The sequence below is a fragment of the Chiloscyllium plagiosum genome, chromosome 23 (genome assembly GCF_004010195.1).
Source record: "Chiloscyllium plagiosum isolate BGI_BamShark_2017 chromosome 23, ASM401019v2, whole genome shotgun sequence".
Taxonomy (NCBI): domain Eukaryota; kingdom Metazoa; phylum Chordata; class Chondrichthyes; order Orectolobiformes; family Hemiscylliidae; genus Chiloscyllium; species Chiloscyllium plagiosum.
Window position 1 is genome coordinate 40,992,176 of NC_057732.1, and position 27,146 is coordinate 41,019,321.

The 27,146-nt window shown below is 39.9% G+C and overlaps 1 protein-coding gene across 1 annotated transcript in view; it reads right to left on the reverse strand.

The window, feature by feature from the left end:
• Positions 1-27,146, reverse strand: part of LOC122561825 (leucine-rich repeat-containing protein 23-like) — a 59,380-nt gene that overhangs the window by 6,108 nt on the left and 26,126 nt on the right. Inside the window, exons 7-8 of the mRNA XM_043714031.1 lie at positions 24,713-24,778; positions 22,448-22,610 (exon numbers count right to left, since the gene is read on the reverse strand). Of these exons, the coding sequence (XP_043569966.1) occupies positions 22,448-22,610; positions 24,713-24,778 (229 nt within the window). The remainder of the gene's footprint in view (positions 1-22,447; positions 22,611-24,712; positions 24,779-27,146) is intronic.

Sequence of the window (27,146 nt, forward strand, 5' to 3'; positions counted from 1 at the left end):
GACCGTCGGAGACTGAGGGGTGACCTTATAGAAGTTTACAAAATTATGAGGGGCATGGATAGGGTAAATAGGCAAAGTCTTTTCCCTGGGGTCGGGGAGTCCAGAGCTAGAGGGCATAGGTTTAGGGTGAGAGGGGAAAGATATAAAAGAGACCTACAGGGCAACCTTTTCACACAGAGCGTAGTACGTGTTTGGAATGAGCTGCCAGAGGAAGTGGTGGAGGCTGGTACAATTGCAACATTTAAGAGGCAAATGGATGGGTATATGAATAGAAAGGGTTTGGAGCGATATGGACCGGGTGCTGGCAGGTGGGACTAGATTCAGTTGGGATATCTGGGTGGCATGGATGGGTTGGACTGAAGGGTCTATTGCCATGCTGTACATCTCTATGACTCTAAGACTGGGATGGGCTTTACTTAAACTGGCTGGGATCTGTGCATTTGCAAATTGAATCACTTGATTATTCAAACTGCATCAAATCTCTGGGATTAAATGGAGTGTTAGACTAAAGATGGGGAATGGGAAGATTCAAGAAAGGATACGTTCAAATGCAGGAAGGGAAATATCAAGGTCAAAGAGTAGAGTAGCAAATTAAACAAAAATAAGCTAGATAGGTCAAGTAGGGACAGAGAGCATAACTAAAGTAATATGACATTGTGAGTAAAGTGTCACTATTGAAACATAGGGCAGGATATTTCAGAGAGCCTGGTTTCCCACCCCACCAGCTGGAGTCACACTATGAAGTGATAATTGGCTGGAGATGGGACTCTTGCCTTCACTCAAGTGGAAGTCCCACCTCAGAGAGCTGCTGGACAGTCAGTCTGCCTGGTGGCTCTTTTGTCTTAGTTGCACAAGAGGCAGTGGTGCCTTTGACTGGGATTACAGGCTGTTTTATTATCTACGTGGACACGGAGAGTGATTCCCAAGACAGGGTGGTCAGTGTGACCTGGAAAGTTGGAAAGATGGCAGTAGTGAATTTAATGGAGTGCCAGGGTTGTATGAGCACATGTAGGGGGTTAGACCTTTGGGATAAGTGGGGTATCCAATAACAAAAGGGAATCATTGGTGGTGGAGCCATCCCTTTTAACCAGAGACTGGAGCAGGCTGAGGTGAGTGGCTTCCCCTAATCCCTGAACACCTACGTATGTAAAAATTGAGAATGTGCATGATTGATCTCTTTAAGTGGCCAATAATAAGCCATTTAAGGACTTTGGCTGTTACAAGGACAGGAAAACCAGTTTAGACCATGCCAGGCCCCTCTGGAGTTATGGACAAGTTGGGAGGGTGTGACAAGACTGTGGGAACAAAGCCCTGATGAATGCCTTATGGCTGAAACATCGATTCTCCTGCTCCTCGGATGCTGTCTGACCTGCTGTGATTGTCCAGCACCACACTCTTGAGTGGGAACAAAAGGACAGGAATGGGGTATTCAGAATAGTTTGAGGGTTACTGAGAAGTCAGTTTTAGAAAATTGGACAAAGGTCATTAGAGGAGAAGGTTTCCACTTTTAAGCTGCTCGTCAGTCAAGTACTTCAGAGCTTCTTTGCTCTGCTCCTTCCCAAAAAAGGTGTTAAGGAGCAATTGTAATCAGTTAGGACTCAGGAGATGCTCTGGCAACCAATAGGTGTAGCTAAAGTCAAAAACAAACACAGAGAATGTTGGAGAAACTTAATGCATCTGGCAACATCCATGGAGAGAAAAACAGAGTTAAACTTTCGAGTCTAGTGGGACATTTTTCAGAACTACTACTTAGAAAACGCCGTGGTAGCTGTGGTTTTTTGGAAGAGACCTTTCTTTCATTAATACATTAGTGGTGGGTAGGTTTTTGGAGGGGACTCTGAGAGATAGGATTTACACACATTTGGAGAAGCAAGGACTGATTACAGATAGTCAGAATGGCTTTCTGCATAAGAAGTCATGCCTCACAAACTTGATTTAGATTTTTAAGGATATAACCACAAAGATTGATGAGGGCAGAGCAGTAGATGTTGTCTATGTGAACTTTAGTGAAGCCTTTGACAAAGTTCTGCATGGTGGACTAATTAGTAAATTTAGATCACATGGGATTCAGGGAGAGCTTGCAAATTTGATGCAAAATTAGCTTGACAGTATATGCTATAAGGATTTTCCCCTAGCTGGGGAATCTAGAGATTGAAGTTACATATTCAAAATAAGGACTGAGGTGAGGAGAGAAACCACTTACGACTCAAACGAGGAACAAGTTTGTAATTCAGTGGATCAAAATCTTTGGAATTCATTACCCTAGAGATCATTGTACAGTCATTGAGCAGACTCAAATCAGAGATTGATATATTTCTTTGATATGTAAGGGAGTCAAAAGAAGGTGAAGCTGAGGTGGATCCACCATAGTCTTACTGAACAACAGAGTATGTTCAAAGGGCTGTATAGCTTACTCCTACTCTGATTTTATATGTTCTTAGAAGTTTGAGAAAAGAGATTCCAAAACACCTATTGGACTATCTGTCAACACAGTGAATATCTCGAAGGACAGTCCTGAGGGTTTTGCTGGCAATGAACCAGAATCAGACAACAAATCAAAAAATCCAAACATCTAACAGTATTCTTCAAACATAAAAATTTAACCATCTCTGTTCAGTTCTGCTGTTATTTAGCTGAACAATAGAAACCAATAGCATAATTCAGGTTTGCAAATCGCATATTGCAGTATCCAGGTACAAGTCTAATGTTGCCGACAGAAGAACTAGCCTCTGGAAATATACATTTGTGGACTTCATTAGACAGGAAGATAATCAATGACTTCAGAATTTTGCAAACACTTAAGAAGTGAAAAATGTACTTCCACCAACAATATAACCAAATGATTTCTTGTACCCAACTAAACAGTATATTTCGGCTGAAAGTATTTGAAAGAAAATGTGAGATCAAAGCAAATGCATCACAACACACCATTCCCAAAGGATTGTTCAATTATTGTATAGGTCAAGTGGAAAAAAAGCAAAGTGTGAAACGATCTGGACAGAAGTGTGCTAATCTTGTATGGGTGAGTGATTGGGTGTCTGATATGCCTTTGGGAAAGAACTACTCAAAGTATCCCTCCCATGTTCTCACCTTATTACAAAAAGGTCAAAAGGATCACAACAATTAACATTCCAGGAAGTCTTTCTGGCCAGGTGTTCAATCAGTCTGAGATTTAAAAAAAATGATCAAAAACGCTGGTGAAGAGGGCTGGACAGTAAATGTCTGTTTTGCACCTTTGGGTAATGCTGCTTTGGGAATGTCAATGTTTTACTCAGGCAATAGTTTCGAGCCTGCTGCTCTATCTTGGGAAAGTGCAAACCAGCCCATAAATTATAAGCAATCCATACGCCCTGGCAATAAACAAGGAGCTCAGTTCCATTTGTTTCATGTTTCTTGCCTACTGATATGCTTATGTCGATAGTTTTTACAGAATTGGAAAGGAATGCACTATTCTCATTGATAAATCCTAAAACAGAACATCCAGGACTGATGGTCTATGTAGTTCAACACAGCCAAATTCATGGAAAGACTGATAATTGGTCTGCAATGATATATGTCAAAGCAACTCACATCAAAAAAGTTGGACACTAATAATTGACACGTATTTAAGACAACTCAGGCACATCAAAAATGTACAAAATGGTATAAATGGAGGCAGGGTCTAAAACATTTCTAAATAAATAATTTTTGCTTTTTAAAATTCTGACATGGTATATAAGAGATTAAAAACACCGCTCCCATCGAGGTCACTTCAAGTTCGACATTAAATAATTCTTACAGATTTTAATCGGCTGGTTTTTTTTACCCAAAGTAATCATTTCAAATATATATATATATAAATGTGTTCAAACAAGCATTTGATTGACAGTTGTGTTGATATTTATTAAAGTCAGCTTGATTACAATTACTTCTTTGAATACAATTATCCACCATCTTCTATAAATCAGAAAAGCTGACTGTAATAGTTGAAGACAGAAAATCAGGCCAGCGTGTGAAAAGAAAGAATTGTGACAACAGAGTGCTATTAATAATCATCATTTGGTACACCAATAATAAACTATTCAGTAGTAACGTTAGCTATTGCTCAATGGGTAGCACTCTCATATTAGAGTCAGATAGGCACAAGTGCAACATAGAAAATAGGAGCAAGGGTAGACCATTCGGCCCTTTAAGCCTGCTCCTCCATTCAATATGATCATGGCTGATCACCTAACTCAGTACCCTCATCCCACTTTCTCCCCATACCCTTAGTTGCAGATCTAACTCCTCTTGAAAATATTCAATGTTTGGCCTCAAACACTTCCTGTGGCAGAGAGTTTCACAGGCTTAACACTTTCTGGGTAAAGAAATTTCAAGGTGAACTTGAGTAGAATCTCTATACTATCTCTTCAGGGTAAGAAGTACTGAGACCCCAAGTTTCCTCTCAGGTATTGGTAAAAGATTCACTTTTGCTGTTTCAAAGAAAGGAAGGAGAGTTTTCCCTTCTCCCCTGTTTAACATCCATCTCTCAATGGACATTACAAAAACAGATGGGCCTAAATCTTCTGACCTACATCAAACTCTCTATTTCTGACCTAGGTCAGACAAAAAGTTGCCTGCTTACCTCCCAAAATTGTTTTACACCCAGCATCTGGAACAGGATCCATCCTAACAGTTGTAGTGCAACAATCCTCACAAGGAACTGCATGAAAATCCGAGTGGAAGACACATTCCTTTTTTTTTTATGTAGCACAGGCTACAGTATTATTGTCAGTAAACACAAGTTAAAGGTCCAAAGCCCCTTTGGGAAATTACAGGAGAAATTAGTTTTGTAAGATGAATGTATGTGAGTTATGGTAGAGGCGAGTCAAGGAGTTTGGATATGGTGGGTGTGTGAGGTGGTAGGGTGGTTGAGGGGTTAGGGAGGCAGATGGTGTGTGAGTGCATACAATGCTGGTGGGTCGAGGGGTTGGGATAGCAGTGAGGTAGGCAAGGGTAGTTCTGATTAAGGGAAAAGTCAGGTTGGATTAGGATGTTGGGGAGATTGGACAGTGGGCAGGCAAATGATTGGGAGGGATATGGTCAGGGTGGTTGTCAGGGAGTTAAGGCAAATCAGAGACTTGCAGAGAATTAGCAGAGGTGGGGGTTAAGACCATAAGACATAGGATCAGAAATTAGGCCATTCAGCCCATTGAGTCTGCTCCGCCATTCAATCATGGCTGATAAGTTTCTCAACCCCATTCTTCCGCTTTCTCCCCATAACCGTTGATCCCCTTGATACTCAAAAACCTATCTGTCTCAGTCTTACATATAGTCAATGACCAGGCCTCCATAGCATTTTGTATCAATGAATTCCATAGATTCACCACTCTCTAGTTGAAGAAATTTCTCCTTATTTCCATTCTAAAAGGTTTTACCTTTATTCTAAGGCTGTGTCCTCGGGTCCTAGTCTCTCCTATCAATGGAAACATTTTCCCAACATCTACTCTGTCCATACCATTCACTATTCTGTATGTTTCAATTAGATTTCCCAATTGAGTACTAAAAAGTCCTCAAACGTTCCTCACACGTTAAGCTTTTCATTCCTGGGACCATTCTCATGAAACTCCTTGTACGGGTTCCAGGGCCAGTACATCCTGCCTAAGATATGAGGCCAAAAACTACTCACAATACTCCAAATGTAGTCTGACCAGAGCTTTACAGCACCTCAGAATACATCCCTGCTTTTATATTCAAGTCCTCTCAAAATAAATGCCATTATTGCATTTGCCTTCCTAACTACTGACTCAACCTGCAAGTTTACCTTGAGAGAATCCTGGACTAGAATTACCAAGTCTCTTTGAATTTAATACTTCTGAATTTTCTCCCCATTTAGAAAATATGCCTCTACTCTTCCTACCAAAGTGCATGACCTCACATTTGCCCATGGTGTACTCCATCTGCCACTTCTTTGCCCACTCTCCTAACCTGTCCAAATCCTTCTGCAACCTCTCTGCCTCCTCAATGCTATCTGTTCCTCTATCTATCGTTGTATCATCTGCAAACTTAGCCAGAATGCCCTCAGTTCCTTCATCTACATCGTTAATGTATAAAGTGAAAAGTTGTGGTTCCAATACAGAACCTTGCGGAACACCATTTGTCACCGGCTGCCATCCTGAGAAAGCACCCTTTTATCCCCACTCTCTGCTTTCTGCCAGACAGCCAGGCTTCTATTCATGCTTGCATCTTGCCTCTGACACCATGGGCCCTTATCTTATTCAGTAGCCTCCTGAGTAGGACCTTGTCAAAGGCCTTGTTGAAGTCCAGGTTCAGTAGTACAACAACTGTTGCCATTTCTGGGTAACTGTCCAGTTAATTGATTTGGAACCCTTAAAAAGTTTCCAATTCTAGCTCAGAGTTGCAGAACTTTTGGGGAGGGTTCAGGAAGTTGAGCAATTGTGTGCTTGTAATTTATATCTCCTGGACAATTCCTTTGTATACAGCGGATCTGAAATTCTAAGGGGTCCCAATGTGCATTTTTCAGGGTTCACCTGGTCTCCAACAATCTGGAAAGTGGAAGATCTAGTCAATATCACATTGCTGTTTTTAGGAGATTGCTATGCAAATTATTGGTGTGTTGCTTGTTATGGACCAGACCAACCTTCTTCAAAATATGTCAAACAAATAGCCTAGACCCTAATTTGTAGCTTATTTAAAGATAAGTGTATGGTGCTCTGTTCCAGATGTGATTTAATTCATCAAACTACTATGCTATAAGCAAAATACTCTTTATTCTTGAACTACAATTAAAATACAAACAAAAAAAGTCACAACTTTAGCTCTATTAAAATACGTAATACAAATAATAAATTATTTAACTACTAGCCATCAACTGTTCCAATATTGTAGCATCCCAAAAACAAACCCTTGGCAAAGGCAAATTCTACAAAACTGATTTCTCTCACTCACAATCTCTTCCAGAAAAGAAAAGCTGAGTCTAACATCAGAAAGGACACAAGCGTTCTGCCGGAGCAGAGAGAAAGCTGTACCTAGCAGCTTCAAAAACCCTAACTCCAACAACTGAAGGTAAAAAACTAAAAAACCCTGTGTCTGTGTGACTCCACCCACTCATACTTCTATTGTCTAATTTCAAAAAACAAAGCTATTTACTCTGCTTTCCATGGATCAGATACCTCAGCACCAGATTTCAACACCCCACTTCAGACAACCAGGACAGACAAATCACTCTTAAAGACACATATTATCACATGCTTAGAATCATCTCTGACTACATTTCAAGAACACTTCATTGCTTGTAAGTGTTTTGATACAATCTCCGATCATGAAAGGTGCTGTACAAACCTTTCTGTTCCTTTCAAATGTAAGTCTTCCTTTTCCTGTCAACACTGAACTGTTGTATATGTTATGTTACTGGTCTACAATGACAAGTTCATTAATTGTTCAATAAATTTGTTCTATAAAGTGTTGGCGCCTAAGTGAAAGTCTACAATTACTCCACCCACCCATTTTCAAAGTAAGGATAATCAATTGAATTCATTGAATTGCAACAATTGCTGAGACAAATTGTAAAGGATTTTCTGTTCATTCCCAAGATGTGCTAGACATTATCCTAGGTAAGTGAAAATATTCTCTGAAGCATATATAATTAGGGATTGCCCACAAAATAAATGGAAATGATAAAGGCAAAAATATCTCAAGCAAATATGATAAGGAGATCCCTAAATTGGTACTAAAGGCTCCAGGTCATGTTCTAACTCGTGGAGCTTTTAGGTCACCTGTTTCTCTCTTTCCAAATTAGGATTTTCTCTTTAAGGGTACAGCAGGTCATAGAATGCTCAGCTAAAAAGCTCTTTTATTTAACAAATCCTACAGAATATGTTGGCTGGTAGTTGACTTTTGCTATTTTGACCACATTCTTGAAAAATGGCTGCATGCATTGCTTTAAGAAAGAACACACAAGGCCATTTTGACCTCCTAGTTTGTTTCAACTTTCCTCAGATGGTTTGCTGACTGTCTCAGGCAGGAACTCTCCAAACCCGTTCACAAGGTGCATAAGCAGGTGTTTTACATTTTTTTTGTTTAGCTCAGTCAGTTTGGAAATTGTTTCAGGCAACAATCAGTGAAAAGGTTTTACGTCTCCTCATTGCATAGATAAAGATGGGGAGTCAGAGAGATAGCTGGTGTGGCAATAGAAAAAATAATTTTTATGGCTAAGGCTAAGGAATCGGGATGAAAATCCAGTTTTCAAATATTAAAGGACAGAAGGATGCTTTGTATGAAATTGTTTTAGCCTTTACCTTAACAGTAGCAGCAATAATCTTTAGGTGACTACCTTTATTAGAACAAAATGAGAAGAGATCTCATATACGTGCATCAGTCTGAAGAATAGTGATTCGCTTTTTTTTGTACAATTCCATAAAAAAGTTACATTTAACTGTGCCCTATATTATTGCCCAAGTCTTTCTAATACAAAATCTCATGTTCCTTGTTATTGGAAATTTGATCCTTACCTTGACAAAATAAGTGAGAGTTGTCTGCACATTCTAAGCTAACACCAAGTTCATCATGCAGCTCTATGTTTAGCATGCACTTCATTTTAAATTCAGTACACAGTACATTATTGGGTGGTAGATGTTGTTTCATGTTGGATATCTGTCAGCAAATTGGTCCTGTTCATGGTCAGAAGGCAATCTACAATACTGTAGGGCAACATCTGTCACGCATAACAGAGGACTGTACACTAATAGAAGGATTTAGATTCTATAAAGAGGCACACTGAGTATGATTCATAAAGGCATAGAAATAGGAGCAGGGGTAGACCATCCAGCTCTTCACCCTGCTCACCATGATCATGACTGATTATTCAACTGAGTACCCTCTGAATCAAACAACAATTTGAACAAGGCAATGTTTAATTCATTGCTACACTGTTTAATGCAGTTTTGGGGACCCTGTGAAGGAAAGAAATAACAAATATAGATTTACTAGGATGGTGCCATGCAGTTAGGGCTTAGGATTCTGAGCAAAGGTTTCAGATTCTGGGCCAATTCCATTGAAGGAGCAGAGATGGCCATAGAAAATTTAATAAAAGTTAAATTTATCAAAATCAGTTCAGGAATGAAAGATATTCTTGCTATATCATTCTTTGACTCTATGATTGATAGCTAGGGAAAGATTATTTTCTAGAGTTGGAGAGTCAGTGAAAAGGGATTATCAATTAAAATTGCCACTGAAGGAGATTTTCATCTAAGTTGAAAATTATGAGAGTACGTCCATAGCTGAGATAAAGCACATGGCAGTAGGATTGACCATCTCAGTAGGATTAACCATTGTACTTGTGGTTCTGTCCCCGCCACCAACACAGAAAGAGGTGGGGAGCTGAATCTAAGTTCCAAAGGTGTAGTCAAAATGAACATGTCTTGCATGCCAAAACCATACATATTGACAGCAGAAAAAGGGGCTGTTCTGTCGAGCATATCTGTGTTGGCTACAACCAATATCTAAATCAATAGGATCATTGGATGGACTGAAAATCAAACCCATCTGAAGTTCACTCAAGAACAAGATGTTTAGAATTATATACACAAGCAGGATTAAATAGACAACGGACAAATATCATAAAACTTTTTTATTACAAGCTTGCATAAAAATTCCATTCCAAGAATAATTTCAGTTTTGAAATATCCCAACAAACTAGTGTCCAATTAAAGAGAATGAAGCCCTGGGGTACATTCACTGGTTGAGATTTACAGAACCATTAGCAGGATGCTGGCAGCACAATCGATTTCAATGATCTCTCGCTGCACCAAACTGCCAAAACCTGCCTGTTTAAGGTAAATTTATTCCTTTTTCAGAATTTAAGTGATTCATATACTGTTGGAGCTGGAAGGAAAATTTGCTGGCACCAATATTGAAAGCAGATTCTTTCTAAACATTTTCTAAATGCAGTACCCTCTTTCAATAAAAACAGCACAAATCAAAGGAGTCATATTACAAACACAGATGAAATATAGACAAAGTGTAGAAATTTATTCAAGGCCTAAATCTGTACTTTATTATGAAATAAAAGTACAGTCCATGGTTCATGGTCACTGAACTTCAGATATTAACTCTATTCTTTTCTTCATAGAAACAAAAGTGTTTCCATCAAATAAGAGAAATGGCAGGACAAAAATCTTAAAATTCAGTCCAATAATCATAAACAAATGATGCCTCCTTTTTTGCTGAAAAAAAATCATTGTTTCCTTGTGCAATCAGCAAAAGCTGCCCAACTTTCAATCATTCAGTCAAAACATGAAACAATTCTCACCAATACAGTCGTTATCAGCTTCAAGGTTAATGTTGTTTCTGAATTTTGCATAGAGCTGGACTATAAGATCTGATAACATCTGTTGAATTGCCTCCACATGGGCCTATTTAAGCCTGTTTTGTGTAATTGTGAATATAATACTGAACATTCCGTTCGTGAGTGAACTTCAGGTAGGATTGATTTTCAACTTAACCAATGTTGGCCAGAAGCTGCTTACATATACAGACAGTATCTGTGAAATGAAGTTACCCAAATCTTAGCTGTTAGCTCGAGTCAGTTTGAGCCGGTTCAGCTCTGGGGGATGTCAAGTGTAGAGGGTCCCTTTGCAAAGGCCTGGAATAAAATTTTTCTTTGCTCTTGCTAGCATTTGAGTCGAGTCAATTTAATTTCCATAACATAAACTAATAAAGATAGTGTTTAGTTGATACAGACTTGACTTTTGTCGTCTTTGTACTGAGCCAATAGCTGTTGTTGAGGGAAGCCACCAAGCAATACCAGTGACTCCATTGATTTAGATATCAGTTGTTGGCAATACAGGTATAATGGACTAAATAGCCTCCTTCTGTGCTTCCAGACCTGCTGGGTTTCTCTAGCAATTTTTGTTGCTGTTTGTTTCAGATCTCTAGAATATGTGGTTCTTTGTTTTATTATGGTCCATGTGTATCAGGTGGGTTGTGGGTTAGTACTCATTCATGCATCTCAGTTGGCTTTGTTTGAACCCAGTTTGAAAATGAACTTTTAACGTCCATCTTCCAAAATAGTGTTAAAAGTGAAGCACTCTCTGAGTTTTAATTTTGCTGGTAGTGACCATGCAAGATAAAAGCAGGAAGCCTTGAACTTGCTCCATCATTCATTAAGAACATGGCTGATCTGTTAGTCTTTTGAATTTCACATTCCCATCTAGTCTAATAACCTCTGATTTCCACTGTTTAACTAGAATCTATCTATTTCAATAAAAAAATTAATGACCCCACCTCCACCTCCTTATGAGCAGTGAGTTCCAATGTCACACAACTCACAGAGCCAAAAAAAATCCTCACCTCATTCCTAAAATCATGACCTCTAATTATAAAACAGTGCCACTAATTCTGAACTGATCCACAAGAGGAAATGCGCATTCCTTGTCCATCTTGTCAAGACCATTCTGGATCTAATATACTTCAATTAAGCCAACCCTCCCTCCTCTAAATTTGAGAGGAAATAAGCCAACCCTGTCCTAACTATCCTCACAAGCCAACCCACTCCTTCCAGGTATCAATCTACTAAAGATACTCTGAACCACCTCCAATGCATTTACAACCTTCCTTAAGTAAGGAGACCAAATCCACATACAGCATTAAAGATTGAAGTATAATATTCTTCCTTTCATGTTCAATTTTTCTTGTAATAAAGGATAGCATCCCACAACGGTTTTGATTATTTGCTGTATCTACATACTGTCTTTTTGCGATTCATATATTAGAATACTCTGGATCTCAGAATTCTGTAGTCATCCTCAATTCAAATAATATTCTCCTTTGTCATTCTTCATGAATAAGTGAAAAACCTCACATTTTCCCACTCCATCTACCAGATCACTAATTCACAATGTTCATTTCAAGAGCTGGTGCAGACATGATAGGCTGAATGACCTTCTTGTGCATTGCAAACTTCTACGGTTGTGAGATTTTTGCCCACTCACTCAAACTATTTATAACCATCTATAAGCTCTTTATGTCTTCTTCACAGAGTACTTTCCTATAATTATGATGTCAGCAAATGTAGAAACCATGCCTTTGCTCTCCTCATCTAAGTTATTGATGTAATTATAAATGTTAAAGCCCCAGAACAGACCCCCGTGGGACACCAGTCATCACATTCTGCCAATCAGATAAAACTCATTTATGTATTCTTTCTATTTTTGCCAGCCAGCCAATCTTGTATCCGGGGGGGGGGGGGGGGGAGGTAGTCCTCACTGAAGTCCATGAAGGTACCTATCAATCACTGAGGTGCTGGCATTTCCTTCCTTCCACAATAAAACCTCACCCTGATTATCACCAATTCACTCCTTAATAAATCATCTAAAATAAAAATAAAGTATTACAGGTGCTGGGGATTTGAAATAAAAACAAAAAGTGCTGGAGAAACTCAGCAGATCTGACAGCATCTGCAGAGAGAGAAGCAGAGTTAACATATCAAGTCCAATGTGACCTTTCTTATTTAATGATCTCAATTCAACTCAGTTTGGCATAAGTGATCTCCTGCACAATGTATGTTGAACATGCAATAAGCTTTTCAAAAATAAATGAAGATATAAATAAGCCAAAACTTTCTTACTCAGTGTTGATTGTAAAGTACTTAGTTGCAGTGAATGCAGGTTAGAAAGTTGCATGTATTACAGTAATAGAGAGAGAGAGCCATAGAGTCATACAGCATAGAAATAGGCCCTTCAGCCCAACATGTTAATGTCAACCAACAAACATCAAACTACACTAATCCCATATACCTTCAGTTGGTCCATAGCCTACTATGCACTGCCATTTTAAGTACACATCCAGATATCTCTTAAATGTTGCAAGAATACCTGCCACCACCATTCTCTGAGGCAGCACGTTCCATATTTCTACCACCCTCTGGGTGAAAACCATTTTCTCCAATCTCCTCTAAACTTACTGATCACCTTTAACTTATGCCCTCTGGTCTCAGATATATCGGCCATGGGGAAAAGATTCCCATGATCTACTCTGTCTATGCCAGTTATAATTTTGTATATCTCAATCAGTTACCCCTTAGCCAAGTCTGCTCCAAGGAAAACAAACTGTGCCTATCTGGTTTCTCTTCCTATTAGAGACGTTTCATCCCAGGCAACATCTGGTGCATCTCCTCTGCACCCTCTCCAGTGCAGTCACAGCCATCCAATAATATGGTGACTAGAAATGCACACAGCATTCCAAATTGCCATAACCAATATTATATATTCCTGATGAAGGGTTCTTGCCCGATATGTCAATTCTCCTGCTCCTAGGATGCTGCCTGACCTGTTGTGCTTTTCCAGCACCATACTCTCGACTCTGACCTTCAGTATCTGTAGTCCTCACTTCCTCCCAATATCATATATTGTTCACTATTTTGTGATACAGATAATATTTACTACATATCCAGGTAATTTATTGTCTGCAATGATTGGAGTCACTGTGGTAAGATAAGGTGCCGCTTACGTCCCAGCTCTACTACGACTTTAAAGAATGGAAGGCTAAATGGTTATGATGAAGAGAATGAGGAGATGGCAGGAAAGTCAGTCAACAAAATATATGGGTTTAAAATAGTTGCTGAAATACCAAAAAGAAGAAAATGAGAATTTATTTAGTGTAGCTCATTGCTGTTATCTGAGGTATCTGGCCTGAAATAACAGTGGAAGTAGTAGCAATAATAATTTGAAAGGGACATTGGATAATTTGAAAATGTAAAATATTCAGGGGAAAGAGCAGGGAATTAGAATTCATTCAACAGTTATTTCAAAGAGCTGACTTAGGCACAAAGGGTTGAATGGCCTCCCTTTGTGCTCTGTAATTCTATGACTGGCCCTGGGACTAATACATTTGAAAAGTTCTCTTTCATGATTACTGAATTGCCTTTTTTAAATTAACTGTCCATTCAATACCATCTTACCCTCATAAGAACACTATATGCTAGACATTAGGAGACATCATAGAGCTTGCCTCAGTTGTAATCTACCGTACTTTCCTTGTTCTTTTATTGATTGCTCTAAACTCGATCTTAGGTTTCACTGCAATTGTTACTTATTGATAATATAATTAGATCCAGACAAATACATGCCTTTTCCATCCATAGGCCTCCTGCAGATCCCACCTCAACCCATTAATAGCCGATTCCCATGCTCTTGTCCTGCCTTTAGACATTATGAACTCAATAGCTTTTATTAAAAGCTTGTATGTGAGAATATGAAAGGAACTGAGAAAGGTAATTAATAAGTGTCCATGAACATTGATCACGTTGGTGTAAAATTCACATACTAAGTGCTCATAAAAGATTTTGTGACAGCATTTTGATGAAGAGCAGGGGAGTTCTCCCTGGTTTTGCAGTCAACATTTATCAATCAACTGACAACATTTTGAGAAGTGCCAATCTGGTGTTAATCCTCATTGCTGTTTACGGAATCTTGCTGTGTGTATATGGCTGGATTTCTCCAACACTATGACAATGATCCCACTGCAAGAGTACTTCATTAGCTCTAAAGTACTTTGGGGAGTCTTAAGCGTGTGGAAGTTACTGGATAGGTGCAAATTTTCCTTTTTTCCTTCCTAAAAAGATATATGCAAAATAAGTAATAGAACCAATAAACTGTGCTTTAGAGACTGGAAAAATTAAGGCTTACAGTGAGAGAGTGGATAGATAGGATTAATAAATGGAAAAGCAGCCATGCTTATTGGCATAATGACCTTAAGAGTTTCAAGAGAACAGAAGCAATTTACAAATGCAGTTGAGATACAGAAACCATGAAAAAATGTGTAAAATGATGTTACAAAGATAAACAACAGATAACATTTTCTACAAATTCCTAAACAATCAGAAGAAATCATTTCCAAGCCAATGTTAAATTCCTCTGTGCACCTGGGCAATAAACAGCATCTCAATGACACTATTTTTGGAAGCATTTCAGACAGAGTTCAGTCCCTCAGGGGACAGCTGATATATTTCCACAATAAAGTGCCTTAGGAGGTGCTGATCCTGTAATGTTGCTAGCTACAAAATTCTAGTTGTCAAATGTTCTATTAAAGACACGTATTTAAAATATATTTTTCAATCTGGATTGTTAGTGTTCACAACAGGATAGTTCCCAACCAATACTCCAAAGCTCAGTGCTGCATTGAGTAGCTGACATCTAAATCTGTCTTTTGTTCTCAATCAGCAACATACTTTAATCCCAAAATCCAGTGGGCTGCCTCCCATGGTTTGACTGCAATGTGTTCATTCCATCTTTGAATACGTTTGCAAAGCAGTGAAGCAGTGCCTAACCTGCTACACATTGTGGGCTTTTCAGACTTCTGGCAGTCTCAATCCAATTCATAGAGATAACTTCTGCTCAGCATTAAATGATGATCGCACTCCAAAATATTGTAAGGATGGTGGAAATGTTAAATCTGATTTCACCGGAGTCCTAAGAAACAGGGACTAGAGCATACTGTTCTCAGAAAGTAGAAGCTTTGTTCTCTACTTCACTTTATGGCCTTTAGGGCATAGTGTTGTAATATTTTGAAATAAAATAAATAGTATTCACTTAAAGCTGCCAAATAGAGCAACACCAGTAAATAAACTATAAGAAAAAGCAGGAAACTGAAATAACTCCACACAGGCCTGTATTCTGTCACCAAGTCATACATGTGGACATGTGGACAATCATTGACACTGATCTATCTCCCTCAGAGTCAGCTGTCAGAGTGAACAAAATGTGTGATACTCCTGTTTGTTTCTATTTTTTTTTCTTTAGACAATACTGTTACAACACTCCTGTTTATTTTTTTCTTCTTTTTTTAACCCCCACACTACCGCCTAACTGCGGTAGTGCTTATTTTTGACACTCCTATTTATATCTGTCAGCCAGGGCTCACTGATTAGACCAGATTAACATCTCCCATGAGGGAATTCATATTTTATATGGTCCACTTGGCTAACCTTGTTACAGTCACTACATCCCTCCCACTCTGAGTCGGAAGACATAGTCCAGTTCTTTTTTTTGTAGCTCCTCCTGGAGTGTTTAAGTACTGGATCAGTTGGATACTCCAACTCTACCTCTTAAATGGGCGGCATGTAACACACAGTAGACTGCCTCTTGTGCCTGGAGCATCTCAGAAGAAATTAATTCTCCTTTTCAGGCGGCAAAGGCAACAAGGCAACGATATACGCCATGCCATTCTCAGACTCCAAGGTATCTTTAATGCTTGACAGAGAGGAAGAACCCACGAGTTTTGAAGCAGTCAGAGAAACAGTCAAGCAGCCGGGCATGCTTGGCTCCCACACCATTTGCGAGTTTGCAGCTTTCATAGGGTCCAGGTGTTTTTTCAGGACCGTCGCACCTACCCAAACTTTGTACATCACTGAACCTGATCTCACATCGATGATGCTTCTTACTCATGCAGGGCCATTCCCATGGTTCCTACACCAAACATCGTCCCCTGAAGTAAACCGTCTTTCTCGCTTAATGGAGTCTTGCGTCCGGCACTGGTACTCCTGATGCTATTTCACCATCCCCCCAGGGCTGGGAAGATCTGACTTAACCTGGTGTTGACTCTTCTGGAGTTATCCTTGTATTGCATGAGGAGTGGTCCGATAATCAAATTGGAATTGGGACTGGTGGTAAGCGATGGCCGTTATCTGTGACTAACACTTCTGGGAGTCCACATACTGCAAAAGATAATGGCAATTTTTCTATTATCATCCCCATGTTTGATGAATGAGCTGTCTGCACATCTAGCCACTTTGAGTGGGCATCCACAGTGACTAAGAACATTGAGCCCATGAAAGGACCTGCATGGATGACGTGTAATAGAGTCCAGAGTTTACCTGGATATGCCCATGAATGTGGGGAAGCTCCTGGCGGTAATGTCCTTTTTGGCACTTACGGCACTGCCCGATCAATGCAGCTACATCTGCATCCAATCCTGGTCACCAGAAGTAACCTCTTACCAACATCTTCATTTTGGAAATCCCTGGATGACCCTGGTGGAGTTCAGCTTCAATCTAGCGGCCATTTTTACTTGGGACAATCACTCTTGCCCCCCATAATAATATGCTGTCCTCTACTGTGATATGGTCTCTCTGGGTCCAAAAAGGTTTCAAAATTACTGTGGAAAAGGATATGGACGATATAGACTGTAGGGAAATAGATGATGACATCTTGCAAAAGGTCCATATTACAGAAGAGGAAGTGCTGGATGTCTTGAAACGGTTAAAGGTGGATAAATCCCCAGGACCTGATCAGGTGTACCCAAGAACTCTGTGGGAAGCTAGAGAAGTGATTGCTGGGCAACCTTGCTAAGATATTTATGTCATCGATATTTATGTCACAGGTGAGATGCCTGAAGACTGGAGGTTGGCAAATGTGGTACCACTGTTTAAGAAGGGCGGTAAAGACAAGCCAGGGAACTATAGACCAGTGAGCCTGACTTCAGTGGTGGGCAAGTTGCTGGAGGGATCCTGAGGGACAGGATGTACATGTATTTGGAAAGGCAAGGACTGATTAGGCATTTACATAAATGATTTGGATGCGAGCATAAGAGGTACAATTAGTAAGTTTGCAGATGACACCAGCATCCACTGCACTCTGTGGCAATGAATTCCACAGGCCCACCACTCTCTGGCTGAAGAAGCAGGAGTTATAGAACAAATGTCAGGCCACCAGAGGTGGGATTTGAACCCACAATACTGGGGTTAGCAAATCAGCGCCATGTCCATTAGGCCATGGTGGGCCTAATGGGCCTAAAACTCTTGAAAGGTTTTAGCATTTTGTACCTCAGGGAAAGTATGTCTCCTACTAATTGAGAAAGATGCGGCTCCACAAGCTGTCGGGAGAATTACTTGTTGCTTTCATCTGCCCCAATGTCATTTGCCCAGAAAAAACAACACATTCTTTCCACATTCTGGGCCCAGTCTTCGACAGCAGGATCAAATAAGCTTCCCAAATAAGAGCATGATGCCAAAAATACTTACCTCAACTCAAAGAGGACTATTGCAAGTGAATTTCTTCAGGAGTGTGCTTTTCTCTCGACGCCAGTGAAATAACTCTACATAGACTGGTATCTCATCAGTAAGTCACCCTTTAGTTACACATGGAGAGTCCTTGACACTGAACCAGCTTTCTCAGAGTGAACAGAACCTCTGACACTCTATATCTGTCAGCCAGGGCTTCCTGATTGGAGCAGATTAACAGCCCCAGTCAAAGAACTCATATTCTATGGCTGACCTCATTAGAATCACCACAGAAACATTGAATGATTTCTTTGATTAAGGATCCATATTCTTTGCTCATGAATTCCAATTATTTCTAGCTGTTTTGAAATCCCAAAAAACTCACGCTTAGCCAAGAACCTCACATTGGGCAACGTTCGCCTCAATAAACATAGACATTTTCAGTTAAAAAAGAACATGCGTTACAGTGTATTTTGTGATAAAAAAAATTTTCATCTAATATGAAATTTCACTGCCAAGTGTCTGACTCTATTTGGAGGAGAAAGTGAGGTCTGCAGATGCTGGAGATCAGAGCTGAAAATGTGTTGCTGGAAAAGCGAAGCAGGCCAGGCAGCATCCAGGGAACAGGAGAATCGACGTTTCGGGCATGTTTCCTGAAGAAGGGCTTATGCCCGAAACGTCGATTCCCCTGTTCCCTGGATGCTGCCTGGCCTGCTGCGCTTTTCCAGCAACACATTTTCTGACTCTATTTGATGTGGAGAGAATGGTCATAGTTAGGAAAAAGCAGAAGGCAAGAAAATTCTGGTCCACCAGTCCTCCTAACACCATTGATGTTTTAAAATTTATTTGTTTATGACATTACTGACCAGGCCTGCTTTTATGGCCTATCCCTAATAACCCAGAGGACAGTCAAGAAACAACTACATTACTATGAGGCTGCCATCACATGTTGGTCAGATTAGGTAAGGATAACAGATTTCCTTCCTCATAGGACTTTAATGGACCAGGTGCTTTCATCATTGGGTTAAGTTTTTATTCCAGATTTTTATTGGATTCAAATCTAACCATCTGCCATAGTGGGATTTAAACTCGTATCCCCAGAACATTAGCCAGGGGTTCCGCATTACCAATCCAGTGACATTACCTTTACACCAAGACCTCCCCACAATTGTTTTTTTTTCTGTTATTAAATGTAGTATTATCAATGTAAATCATTTTTACAGAAGGTTAGATAATGATACTGTAAATGCCCCATTTCACATTTGAAGGTGAATGATTTGAGCCAAGGCTGCTTCAAGCCTACAATTTCAGGTCCGGTCAGTCAATTTTACCAATTTCTTTCACTGTGGGGAATCTCACTTGTCAAAAGCACCATAAAAAGTACAAATGTATTGGATGCTATTTTTCCTCAAGCTATGTCACTGTTCAAACCGTTCTACAGGCTCTCTTTGTTCTGTTATTTTAGCAATACCTGTTTCCTCCATTCTGGGATCACTTCCAGCTTCTAGATACAAGACAAATGTGTGGGAAAGTATTATGGCATAATATTCCTCCAAGTTTCTAATTAAAAAGATGTCTATTGGAGGTGTAGGTGTGTACTAAGGATTTCTGACCCTTATTTGTGCTCATACCTTAAACAGTTCATAAGTATTGAGGGCCTGGGGCTCTGTCAGCACAACTCTCGAAAGCAATAAATAATCTGGATGAATTGATGTGTCTGATTAGCCTTTTATTAAATTCCATATACAAGCAGTGACAAAATATACACAGGTAAAGGCAGGAGTCAATAGCACCAATATAGAAACAACACCCATCTCCCAGCAGGTGAAATGTCTAAGCAAATTTGAAGCAAATTAAATCAGATGAAGACTATCACTCAGCCTGTGTAAGATCAGTCATCCAAAAAAACTTACATCCATCCATCAAACCTTACAAACATCTTTTAATTAAGTCCAAATACTGATTCCTAACTAGCTCACATGGAATCCATTCCAAGTATAAAACACATGAACTGTTGCATATCGTTCCAAAATTTATCTCTTGCTGTTTTGACCCTGTGATGCTTTGTGCTGCTGGCATAACCTTGTTATATTGTCCATAAACTTGAACTCATCCAAAATTGTTATGCCCTATCCTAAATTTTAAAAGATTCCATTCACAACATACATTAGGTCCTCATAAAACAATGTTTGATTTTGAAATTCTGTGTTTGCTTTCAAATGCTTCCATGGCTTTGTACCTCACACTCTCTATGACATTCTCCAACCCTACAGGTTTCTCAGATCTCTGCTTTCCACCAATTCTGGCCTTTTGCACAGTCCTGCTTTTAATCAATCTTTATTGATGGCAGTGCCTTCAGCTGCATGGGCTCTAGGCTCTGAAATTCCCTCCATAAATCTCTCAGCCTCTTTTAAGATACTGTATAAAACGTATCTCTTTGACCAAGTTTATGGCTATTTATCATATTATCTCTTTACATCCTGTGGTGTCAAATTTTGTTTGATAGTTGCTTCTGTGAAGCATCTTAGGATATTTAATACACTAAAAGATATAATATAAATATCAACTTGTCTGACTGTAAAGGAAAGACTGACTTGCTTCAAAATAATGTGAGGTTCTTTTGAAGCTTACAAGAACCCAATAGGCATGCTGAAATGCAAAGCTATGGAACTATTTATGGGGGATACAAGGAAATCTTGCAGTTTATGATGGTCAGTCCTCCTCTGCTTAATAGCTCAGTTTATCTTTCAGCCACAAGATTTTTCATCCATCCATTAACTTCACTATATAGGAATTTGCAGACAGCATCATAATGAAATTTCATTTGGTTACTAACTCCATGTCAAGAATGTGAGATTACATTATATTGTCCTTATATGTGTGAAGCTACTTAAGGTAATTACAGTGGGCTGAATCTTATCTTTTTTTTGGTTAGGTGTCACTTTTGTCAGGTTTCTAACTGTGTGGGTAGTGGGTTTTCTCACCACATCTTAATAATCTCACCTCTTTACCTACACCACCCCTATGTCGGTGTCTCCACAGTCTTTGTATGGAACTTGCATGTTCTCCCCATGTCTGCATGAGTTTTCGCCAGTTGCTCCAGTCCAAAGATGTGCAGGTTAGGTGGATTGACCATGCTAATTTGTCCTGTAATATCCACGGATGTGCGGTTTGGGTGGATTAGCCATGGTAAATACAAAGTTACAGCAATAGGATGGGGAGCTGGCTCTCAGTAGGATGCTCTTCGAAGGCTCAGTGCAAACTCAATGGGCTGAGTGGCCTTTTCCTGCACTGCAGGGATTCTATGATACAACTACTATGATATTATTAGGCCACTCTCATCTGATTCTAGTCCTTTTCAACAGTTTGCTTTATCTGGAACATCTCAATGAACCTGGTGCCAGAAGCATCTTTAAAAGGTCAATATATACCTGGACCAGCACTGTCAGTCTGGAGCAGCCTCACACAGTTCCTGACTGTTGTCCTGAAATGGCAGAAATAGAAAATTGGCACCCCACTTTGCCAAAAGGGACATGGAGGTCTTAGAACATAGAACATAGAAGAATACAGCGCAGTACAGGCCCTTCGGCCCTCGATGTTGCCCACCTAACCTACACTAGCCCACTATCCTCCATATGCCTATCCAATGCCCGCTTAAATGCCCATAATGAGGGAGAGTCCACCATTGCTACTGGCAGGGCATTCCATGAACTCACGACTCGCTGAGTAAAGAACCTACCCCTAACATCTGTCCTATACCTACCCCCCCTTCATTTAAAGCTATGCCCCCTTGTAATAGCTGACTCCATACGTGGAAAGAGATTCTCACTGTCGACCCTATCTAAACCCCTAATCATCTTGGTGAACAGGGAGGTGCAAAGATGGGATGTCTTCTTTTCCCAGGACCAATAGTAGAGGCCACAACATCAGACCATACCAGCTTGGTCTGACCCTAGCTGCCATCTGCTGGTGCCTGATGTTCAACATGGAAGTCCTTTGGTACCCATTCTGACCTCCACATCGAGGATTCATGACTTCCACCTTGGATGGCGTAATAGTCAGCTGCATAAATATGAGGCAAGATGTAGAACTAATAATGTTGTTAACAAGCAAACATGCCTCCCAATACACAACTCACTGCTGCCCAGAGAGAATCTTGCCTCGATGCCTGTATCTGTTAAAAGACACAGTGAGTTGTTTCCAACCTGACTTCTTACATGATTCTGCCAAATTTTCCACCATAGCCAATATTATTCAGGCCCATTTAGGATTCCATCCTGTCTTTGAATCCTCATGACCATTTCAATGGAGGATGTAACCAGGGAAAGAATGGCCAAATATACCAATCAAATACATTTATGCAGCAATATTTCTCAGTTCGGTAATAAGCACAGACAGTAAAGTTTACTAATATAAAGTAAAAAGTGAACTGTCTGCCCAGATAAAGATTGAGGCCCAGAGGCTTGGTCTTACCTCATCTGGTTTTCTCAGGTTTCTGAATGGATGATTTTCTTGCCTTCGCTTCCCTTGATCCCATCTTTCCCAAAAGTGAGTGAACATGTATCTTTCCATGGCATACGGAACCTTCTTGGGATCAATGCTATGGTAATCTTCAGTGGGAATTATGTCTAAATACCTGAGAGAAAATGTCAGGGGTTTTGATTTATTTCTGCTACACAATTAATGGAAACATTAAAATTGACATGTTCACACCCAAAAGCTGGAATCCCACCAGACTAACGAGTGCTAGCCCTCTCCCTTTCTCTCATAGATGGGTTTAATTAACCTGTTCACATGTTACCTTTGAAGCAGATGAGACTTCAACCCAGGCTGCCTGGCTCAGAGGCAGGGACATTACGAATGCATCATAACAAACTTCCTTCTCGCTTTTAAAGTTGGTAAATGATCCATCCAACCTGGATATTAGGGCCAATGTGAATAACATCTGTCCTCAGAATGATTGCTTTGTAAATATTCTTGAAAAGTGGAACAAGATGCAGGTTTGGACTAAAGTCTCTTAGATGTAAGGAAATACTCAAATAACTATATTTTCATTGCAGAAAAGTAGACTTAGAGGGATTTGATCCAGATTTGTGAAACTAATGGCAATGTTGGAAGATGAGTAACTTTAACATTTAAAGCAATCTAGGATCAATAGTTTTTTGTTAGATGATGGTATCAAGGAATTTGAAGCAAAGAAAATCAAATCAAGTTGAGGTACAGATCAGTTATGATCTAACCAAGTGGATTTATTGAGTGAACTGCTTCCTCCTGTACCTATGCCTATTCAACTAAAAGCCAAATGCTGAGATTTTATATTTTAGAACTCCTGTTATAGATGGGATTGGAGAAGCAAAAGTCTGGCAATCTTCCATTCTGAGACTTAACTGAAGTGGAGCTTTCATTGCAAAAATCCAATACCTCCAGTATTTAAATTTCCAACTAATGAAATTAATTGGCTGAAAATTGTGGTTTGGAAGGGCAGGACGTTATAAAACATGCTGAATAGAAAATCCCAGCATCAATTAATAGAACATCAATTTACCTGATGTAAAACCTGGAAGAAAGTTAATTTTTTTTTTCCACAGTTTGGAATGCATAGAACAGTTTCAAACAAACAAACTAATAGCACATCAATTTACACCAATAACAAAAAGTTCTGGAGAAACACCCAGGAATAACTATAGATGAAGATAATTAATTTGTGTGGCATAACAGGCCCTGGTATGTACACAGGCAGGTTTTGTGAGTGAGGTTCAGCACCAAAAATACTCCAATAATGAGCACAGTGTATTCCACATACTCATGATGGTCACACTGGTACAAGACCTAATACATTTTGAAGCAGTGTTTCTGTTACTTGGATTGAACAGAGAGAGAATTGTGACATAACCAAGTGAAAACCAGCAACACTGTTGTTACATCTCTGGAAATATAGCTGAAAATGTGTTGCTGGAAAAGCGCAGCAGGTCAGGCAGCATCCAGGGAACAGGAGAATCGACGTTTCGGGCATAAGCCCTTCTTCAGCCCTTCCAGCAACACATTTTCAGCTCTGATCTCCAGCATCTGCAGACCTCACTTTCTCCTCTCTGGAAATATATCCTTATATGACACCGTGGAGGGTAACTGTAAACTAATCTAAAGTAAGATCAAGCTGGATGTAGTACAGACAGATAATCAGATCTTGTTTAGTTGATGTCCAGCAAATAAGGTTCAGGTTACCCTAGTTTCTCCAGGAAAGGTATTTGGTCATTGCGGAAAAGAGGTGCTTAAAGAAGAACATCATCAAAGGGTCCGAGTAAAAAATCCTAGCTGCCCTTGAGGCTATAGCCACCTCTAAATTCCCTCCAATGTAGAGTAAACTAGAATTATAACAATTTAATATTGACTATTTTCTTGCAATTCAAAAATTGCTAATATTTAGATTCATAAGTGGGTATTTTTTAATGATGTTTGCAAATATTAGTGATGTGGAGGTACCGATGTTGGACTAATGTGGGCAAGGTCAAAAGTAACATGACACCAGGTTATAGTCCAAAAGGGTTATTTGAAATCACAAGCTTTCAGAGTGCTGACCTGACCTGATACTTCACCTGACAAAGGAGCAGGGATCTGAAGGCTTTTGATTTCAAATAAACCTATTGAACTATAAAAAGTGGTGTGTATGCTTTCTGACTTTGCAAATACTAACTAAAACATTTCAATTCCTTGAAGGATTTGGGGATCTGCTAGAAGTACCTGTTGTATGCTTCCAACTCCATTGTTAAGTTGTCTTCGTAATCCAACTGTCCTTTTTGAAGGTTCCTGTGAAATGCATCAATATGGGGTTACAAAGGTGAGGCATTAGGCATGCCAATTCATAATAGCTCATATCTACAACCAAAATTTTGGACTACAGTTCTTTACACGAAGAAGGGTAAACACATTGGAATGGGTAGAGTAGAGGAGGCAGAAGTCCAGGAATTGTGCCGGAAATGGATGATGTATCAGAGAGGAATATTATTGCATGTATGGACTATGACAGACCTCATGACTTCCCTCACCCTTATCCACCTTCTGGTCTGGCACTGTTGAGATCCAAGCAAAGGACATGGAAATGATAAAAGTCAGTCATAGGCTGAATGGTCTCTTTTAGTTTTGTTAAATACTGTCATATCTGTGCTGGTTCTTTAAAAAAAGTCAAATAGTCTCAATCCCTGCTTTTCACAAAAGCCCTACAAACCTTGCCTTTTCAAATCTGCATTCACTCTGATTTGAAAGTTGCGAATGAATGTGTTTCCAAAACCCTTTCAAAAATAGAATTTACATTTATTTATATAGCATTGTTCATTAACTCAACTTTCAAGATTTTTGCAGCCAAGAAAATTCATTTATTGATGTGTAGCCACAGATACAATATAGGACATGCAAAATTACACAGTGAGTTCCCATTAACAACAATGTGACAATGACCAGATAATATTTTCTTCAGTGATGTTGATAAGCAATAAGTATTGGACAGAATATCAGTGATAAATTATTTTGTGTTTTATGAGTTTATTCATGGGATATAACCATCACTGATTAGGCCAGAATTTATCACACATCCCCAATTGCTCTTGAAAGTGTTGTGATTTGCTGTCTTCTCAATCTGCTGCAGTATATATGGGTTAAGTGGCCAACAGTATTGTTGTAAATGGGGTTCCAGGATTTTGACCCAACCACAATGAAGGAACTGCAATAGACTGCCCCATCAGGATGGTGTGTGGAATGAAGGGAAACGTGCAGGTGGTAGCAGTCCCATACACCTACTGCCCTTGTCCTCCTAGGTGGTGAAGCTCACAGGTTTCAAAGGTGCTGTTGAAGGAGCTTTGCTCTTCTTTTCTTCAAAATAGTGCCAGGGATAATAAAGATATAAGAACTTAAACACATCTCTCAATGACCGCTTTACATGGAGATATAGTGGAGGCTTCAATAGTGACCTTTCAGGTATGACTGGAGTCAGGGAGGGTCTCAGAGGACTGGAAAATTGATAATGAACCCCCCCCCCCTCCCCCCCCAGTTTAAGAAGGGAGCAAAGCAAAAGATGGGAAATTATAGGCTGATTAGCCTGACCTCAGTTGTTGGTAAGATTTTGGAGTCCATTATGAAGGATGAGATGTCCGAATACTTGGAAATGCATGGTAAAATAGGGCAAAGTCAGCATGATTCCATCAAGGGGAGATCATGCCTGACGTATCTGTTGGAATATTTTGAAGAGCTAATGAGCAGGTTAGACCAAGAAGAGCCAATCGATGTTATCAATCTGGACTTCCAGAAGGCCTTTGAAAAGGTGCCGCACAGTAGGCTGCTGTGTGAGATAAGGGCCTGTGTGTTAGAGGCCAGGTACTAGCACAGATAGAGGATTGGCTGTCTGGCAGAAGCAGAGAGTGGGGATGAAAGGGTCCTTCTCAGGATGGAAACCCATGGCTAATGATGTTCCACAAGGGCCGGTATTCAGAACAAAACTTTTCACTGTATACATTAATGATCTGAATGAAGGAACTGAGGGCATACTGACTACATTTGCAGATGCTACAAATATAGGTGGAGGGGCAGGTAGTATTGAGGAGGTGGGGGAGGCTGCAGAAAGATTTATTCAGGTTAGGAGAGTGGGCAAAGAAGTAGCACTTGAAATATAACGTGGGAAAGTGTAAAGTCATGTATTTTCGCAGGAAGGATAGAAGCATGGACTATTTTCTAAATGGGGAGAAAATTCAGAAATCTAAATGCAAAGAGACTTCAGAGTCATAGTCTAGGATTCTTTTAAGGTAAACTTGCAGGTTGAATCAGCAGTGAGGAAGGCAAAAACAATGTTGTCTTTCATAGAGTCATAGAAATGTATAGCATGAAAACAGACCCTTTGGCCCAACTCATCCACACCGACCACATAGGCGAAAGTGAGGACTACAGATGCTGGAGATTAGAGTCAAGAGTGTGGTGGTGGAAAAGCACAGCAGGTCAGGGAGCATCTGAGGAGCAGGAAAATCGACATTTCAAGCAAACGCCCTTAATCAGGAATTAGGTTGGGAGCCTCGGGGTGGAGAGATAAATGGGAGGGGGTGGGGCTGGGGGAAGATAGCTGAGAGTGCAATAAGTGGATGGAGGTGGGGGTAATGGTGTTGGTCGGAGGGGAGGGTGGAGCTCCTCAGGT